Consider the following 6776-nt stretch of genomic DNA (forward strand, 5'->3'; position numbering starts at 1 on the left):
TATGCTATCTAGGTTGGTCATAACTTTCCTTCCAAGGAGTAAGTGTCTTTTAATTTCATGGCTGCAGTCACCATCTGCAGTGATTTTGGAGCCCCCAAAAATAAAGTCTGACACTGTTTCCCCATCTATTTCCCATGAAGTGCTGGTACATTAGGAAATACAAATTAAAAGCCAAATCTTAAAAACAGAAAACAAGAGTATGCAAATGAGTACTAGACTACCTTAAATATAACCTCTTTCCAAAAAAAACAATTAATCAGCTCTGCTATGCTATTTTAGGAAAGTTGCTAATACTTAAGTACTTCTAACTTTAGAAAAAAATGAGATTCAGTCTAATAGTCTAAAGTTCCTTTTGCCTTTGTTTATTGAATGTCCAGTAGGGCATTCAATGACTTTCTTTTTTGGTGGAAATCCTATAGCAGTGGGTCTGGGAAATTTTATGTATCCTGACTTGCGTGGTATTTGTCAAAATTTCCCATTATATACCTGTGAATAAAAAGTATGGTCAGTTAAGTTTCCCGTGTAACTTGTTAAACAGTAAGATCCACTGAAGCTAACTGATTGGTTGGTGTCATGTGTTATCAGTGATCTGTCACAGAACTCTGTCCTGTTCAACATTTTTATGAATGATTTGGAAAATACTGATACCATGCTGACTGAATCTGGGGATCATGCAAAACTAGGAAGGACAAAAACAAAAAATTTGAAGATAAATCTGGATTTAAAACTGACAGGGTGGAATAATGGGCAAATCTAACAAAAGAAAACGTCAGAGGATTAAAAACTTTTGCACATACAGCTGAAAAGTCAACTGTTCCAAAATACTATACAGGCTATCTTAATTGATAGAACAGGTGAAAATGAGTGAAGAGTTCACCAGGTGTCAAGAGAGTGATAAAGCTTTCCTAAAAATCTACTGAGTCTTTGACCATGCAGATAAAAGCTTGACATTCACAATGATGTAGATAATGATCCTGATCTTTTTTGTTCTGGCCAGATCCTAAAATGTTCTCTTCAATTCTGGACAGCACACTTTAACTGTTTGTATATACCATCAAAAATCAATTTTAATTTTTGAGGCAACTTTCTCATAGTCTGTTTTTAGTTTTTCTATATTTTGAAACATTTTGTTATTTTATCATCCATAATGATAGACTTCATTATTGTTCATCAATTATTCCCAACTGTATTTAAAAAGAAAAGACTAAATAAAATGGAAGAATGGTGGGGCTGTCTGGGAAAGATGACATAACTGTGAAATAAATCACAGCTATTACATCATCCTTTGTTTTCTTGCTACTTTGTCCAGTGTATTGTATAATCTCTCAGGAAGATATAAAAGAAGTCTAAAGGCACCTTTCTCGTAGTCTATTTTCAGCTTTCATTGGACAGAGTTGAGATTTTTGAATTTTTCTTGTTTTTCTATAATGGCAGAGAAGAAAAGTGACAGAGAAATACCATTCACAGTTATTGGGTGAATTAGAAGATAAATGGAAAGGGATAGCAACACTTTAGATGCTAATAGTGAAGCTGACTCCATAAGCAAAATGAGAGATGGTATCTTAAGTAAATATTCTAGATGAATTTTCTCTTCACTCAAGAATCAGTGAATGAATATTATATTTTGAAGGATGAGAAGGATATATGCTATTCTCATCTAGTTGGTCTTTCAACAGGAAGAACTTGATTCTAAAATGTTTTGGGAAAATAAGCCAGACCATATTATTTTGCTAAAAAGGATATGGAGAGTATTCTTTTTAGATTTATAAATGCCAATTAGAATGATTAGTCCAATGAATTTTATTCATTTCTACATAATCTGTTTTCTTTTATCACCTTTATATACACACCTGCCATCATGATTTGTTCATTTACAAGTCTTATCAAGTAAATGCTGGGAAAGAATACTTTCCATATCCTTGAAACTATGGAACAAACAAGATGGCAGCCTTCTTTTGAACAAAATATGTGCCTTCATAGATTTCAAAAGTACTGTGTTTTGGCAATGCAAGTGCAAAAAGAAACCAAAGTAATGATAAAACTAGAATCTGTTAGGGATGTACTTGAAATCTGGAATCAGTCTTTACAAAATGGATACATTCCAGATTCATGCATAACAGCTGATGAGCATTCAGCTGCATTCAGAGTACTTTGCCCAATTAAGGTATGTATTTCTTCAAAACCAAGAAATGTAGAATCAAAATTTGGAGCTTTCCAGGTTTAAATTCTTATTATTACAAACAACTTATAATCTCAAATAAGTTGTTTTCACTATCCCTTTACTCTTACGTTTGCAAGTTATTTGTAAATACCTTAAGCTTTATATATATACATAAATAATGATCATTGCTTTTACTGGTCTGCTGAGGGTTAAAAGGGACTTTGCCAAATTTTAATTAATGATTCTGGAAATTTTTAGATCTCAGATATCTTGGATTAAGTTCTGGATTCTCATTCTCCCCAGAAAAAAAATAGCTGCACATAGAATTGTATATATTAAATGGTACGAGGGCACCCTGAAGTTCAGAGGATGAAACGGAGAAACTGAGAGAATAACTTGCCTATATTTGAAGTGAAATCTAAGGTATTATAACTTCATCACCTGCCTACACTCTAGCATTTTACAACTATCCCTTAACCAGTTTAATATTGTTAACTCAATTACTTTCAAAACAAAAGCAACTATGCTTCAGAACATTCTTTTCTACCCTAGTCCTCTTTTCACATTTCCAAAATAGAGGACCTCTCCAAGCTCTCTTCAGTTCAGTTCAGTTCAGTTGCTCAGTCGTGACCAACTCTTTGCATCCCCATGAATGGCAGCACGCCAGGCCTCCCTGTCCATCACCATCTCCTGGAGTTCACTCAGACTCACGTCCATCGAGTCAGTGATGCCATCCAGCCATCTCATCCTCTGTCGTCCCCTTCTCCTCCTGCCCCCAATCCCTCCCAGCATCAGAGTCTTTTCCAATGAGTCAACTCTTCGCATGAGGTGGCCAAAGTACTGGAGTTTCAGCTTCAGCATCATTCCCTCCAAAGAAATCCCAGGGCTGATCTCCTTTAGAATGAACTGGTTGGATCTCCTTGCAGTCCAAGGGACTCTCAAGAGTCTTCTCCAACACCACAGTTCAAAAGCATCAATTCTTCGTCACTCAGCTTCTTCACAGTCCAACTCTCACATCCATACATGACCACAGGAAAAACCATAGCCTTGACTAGACGGACCTTTGTTGGCAAAGTAATGTCTCTGCTCTTGAATATGCTATCTAGGTTGGTCATAAATTCCTTCCAAGGAGTAAGCGTCTTTTAATTTCATGGCTGCAGTCACCATCTGCAGTGATTTTGGAGCCCAGAAAAATAAAGTCTGACACTGTTTCCATTGTTTCCCCATCTATTTCCCATGAAGTGATGGGACCGGATGCCATGATCTTTGTTTTCTGAATGTTGAACTTTAAGCCAACTTTTTCACTCTCCACTTTCACTTTCATCAAGAGGCTTTTTAGTTCCTCTTCACTTTCTGCCATAAGGGTGGTGTCATCTGCATATCTGAGGTTATTGATATTTCTCCCGGCAATCCTGTTCCACCTTGTGTTTCTTCCAGTCCAGCATTTCTCATGATGTACTCTGCATATAAGTTAAATAAGCAGGGTGACAATATACAGCCTTGACATACTCCTTTTCTTATTTGGAACCAGTCTGTTGTTCCACGTCCAGTTCTAACTGTTGCTTCCTGACCTGCATACAGATTTCTCAAGAGGCAGGTCAGGTGGTCTGGTATTCCCATCTCTTTCAGAATTTTCCACAGTTTATTGTGATCCACACAGTCAAAGGCTTTGGCATAGTCAATAAAGCAGAAATAGATGTTTTTCTGGAACTCTCGTTTTTTCCATGATCCAGCGGATGTTGGCAATTTGATCTCTGGTTCCTCTGCCTTTTCTAAAACCAGCTTGAACATCAGGAAGTTCATGGTTCATGTATTGCTGAAACCTAGCTCGGAGAATTTTGAGCATTACTTGACTAGCATGTGAGATGAGTGCAATTGTGTGGTAGTTTGAGCATTCTTTGGCATTGCGTTTCTTTGGGATTGGAATGAAAACTGACCTTTTCCAGTCCTGTGGCCACTGCTGAGTTTTCCAAATTTGCTGGCATATTGAGTGCAACACTTTCACAGCATCATCTTTCAGGACTTGAAACAGCTCAACTGGAATTCCATCACCTCCCCTAGCTTTGTTCGTAGTGATGCTTTCTAAGGCCCACTTGACTTCACATTCCAGGATGTCTGGCTCTAGGTCAGTGATCACACCATCATGATTATCTGGGTCGTGAAGATCTTTTTTGTATAGTTCTTCTGTGTATTCTTGCCACCTCGTCTTAATATCTTCTGCTTTTGTTAGGTCCCTGCCATTTCTGTTCTTTATTGAGCCCATCTTTGCATGAAATATTCCCTTGGTATCTCTAATTTTCTTGAAGAGATCTCTAGTCTTTCCCATTCTGTTGTTTTCCTCTATTTCTTTGCATTGATCACTGAGGAAGGCTTTCTTATCTCTTCTTGCTCTCTTACATGTAATGTTATCAAGGTAGTGAAAGAAAGTGAAGTCACTCAGTCATGTCTGACTCTTTGCGACCCCGTGGACTGTAGCCCGCCAGGCTCCTCCATCCATGGGATTCTCCAGGCAAGAGTACTGGAGTGGGTTGCCATTTCCTTCTCCAGGGGATCTTCCTGACCCAGGGATTGAACCCGGGTCTCCCGCATTGTAGGTAGACACTACATGTAACGTTATCAAGGTCTGACTCTTTGAGACCCCATGGACATGAGGGTCCTCCATCCATGGCATTTTCTAGGCAAGAGTACTGGAGTGGGTTGCCTTTTCCTTCTCCAGGGAACTTCCCAACCCAGGGATTGAACCCAGGTCTCCCGCATTGTAGACAGACGCTTTACCATCTGAGCCACTAGGGAAGTCTCCAGTTCAAACCTCAATTACACCATTAACCTCAGATAGTCAATTTCTTTATGTCACTGAGGGTCACTGTCATAAGGATATAAAAGAATGACTGATAAATACATCATCTACTTGATATGTATAGGAGATAGGAGACTGCCAAGGATATTAAAAAGAATCTCAACTGGGTCATTTATAGAGGGAAGAGAATCATTCTCCTGTAGATGACTGCAAACCTGCAACTGACCTTTTACCTACCAGCATGTGAGCTAACTAATCACTATCCCAGCTTATCAAGTTTTATTGTCTAATGAGCCAGGAGAACAAGGCAAATTTATGTATCAAATATAGGCTAGTCTTCTTTTGTTAAAATGTATATCACTTAACAAAGCCTCTAGTTGGATCCCTTGATAGGTGTTCTCTACTGCCACCCTTGCTTTGTGATTGGAAGTTGAATTTAAAACACCATCACACTGCAGAGGGGCTGCATGAAACTAACAGAGGTTTTCTGGGCTATTCTGTCAGCACCTTGATCTATCTAGATGTGTCACAGTTAAGGGAATTTGGAATTCCCTTGAGTTCCAATCCAAAGGGCAAATGTGAAAAGGAAGACTTCAGGCAATCTGCACTTAAAAAACAAACAAACAAACAAAAAAAACTACAGAGGGAAAGTCCCTGGTGACTCAAATGGTAAAGACTCCGCCTGTAATGCAGGAGAGGAGACCTGAGTTCCATCCCTAGAGCAAGAAGATGCCCTGGAGAGGGAAATGACAACCTACCCCAGTATTCTTGCCTGGAGAATTCCATGGACAGAGGAGTCTGGTGGGCTACAGTTTATGGAGTCGCAAAGAGTTGGACATGACTGAGCAACACACACACACACACACACACACGGGAAAGAAAATCATAACTGCAAGTGGGTGGAAGGTCACTTTGTGACTCCTACCCTTAGAAAATTAAGCATCTATTCCCTTGTCCAGAGCAATATTTAGCAATATTTCTGTAGCAATTTCTATACATATGCTTGTTTATATTGCTGAGGTTTTGGAGAATTAGCGCATCCTTTTTTGCAGGGCCATTAAGTTTGCAATAATGTATACATTCAGGGCTTCTTTCGAGAAAGCTTTCAAGAGTTAACAGATGTTAACTTGGGTAATTCACATCTTCCTCAAAAAGCAGGGAAGGCTTTGCCTTCAACAGGTGCCTCTGGGTCCCTGCCAAAGAACCTCTCACCCTCACTATCATCCTCGGCCTCAGCCTGGGGCTCATTCTCCGTCTCGCTGTCATTCTCGGGCTCCTCATCGCCCTCAGGTTCGCCCTCGCCTTCGCGGGCCAAGCTGGGATCTTGGATCGCAGTGACGTTGATCCCGCACGTTGACTGGAGGCCCGCCAGGAGCAGCCAGCCGACTGTCAGCAGCAGCCTAGCAGAGCAGCCCGCGCCCCTGGATCTCATGGTTCTAGGCCTGGACGGCTGCCCAAGGCGCAGTCGCAGCCGCCCGCTCCTGACGAGAGGTACGTAAAAGAGAGGAGCGGCCAGATTCCGAACGTCTGCACCCTGCCCCGGCAACCATTGGGGCGTCACGGGTCGTCACCATCTCACGCAGCCCATAGAACACGTGCAAGGCCTCCAGCATGGCGCCCCGTGGGCCACTTCCGATGGCACTCGGGCCACGCCCCACCCCTTCCGGCGTTCCAGGATGTGCTGCCTCACTGGGCGGAGCCACGCCCTCACTCTTCCTCCGTTAGTAAGCTTCGCCAAGTGCCCTGGGTGACTTTTCTTACTCACTGTGTGTAGATTTGAAAGGTGATGTCTCCTCTCTAAACCAGACTCACTAGAAC

At 41.0% G+C, this 6776-nt stretch overlaps 1 protein-coding gene across 1 annotated transcript in view; it reads right to left on the minus strand.

Annotated features, from left to right (window-relative positions):
- SPACA1 (sperm acrosome associated 1) overlaps positions 1–6390 on the minus strand; it is a 29100-nt gene extending 22710 nt beyond the window's left edge. The window contains exon 1 of the mRNA XM_055534663.1: positions 6177–6390. Coding sequence (XP_055390638.1) covers positions 6177–6390 — 214 coding nt within the window. The remainder of the gene's footprint in view (positions 1–6176) is intronic.
- Between the last annotated feature and the right edge of the window lie 386 nt (positions 6391–6776).

The sequence above is a fragment of the Bubalus kerabau genome, chromosome 9, assembly GCF_029407905.1.
Source record: "Bubalus kerabau isolate K-KA32 ecotype Philippines breed swamp buffalo chromosome 9, PCC_UOA_SB_1v2, whole genome shotgun sequence".
NCBI lineage: Eukaryota > Metazoa > Chordata > Mammalia > Artiodactyla > Bovidae > Bubalus > Bubalus kerabau.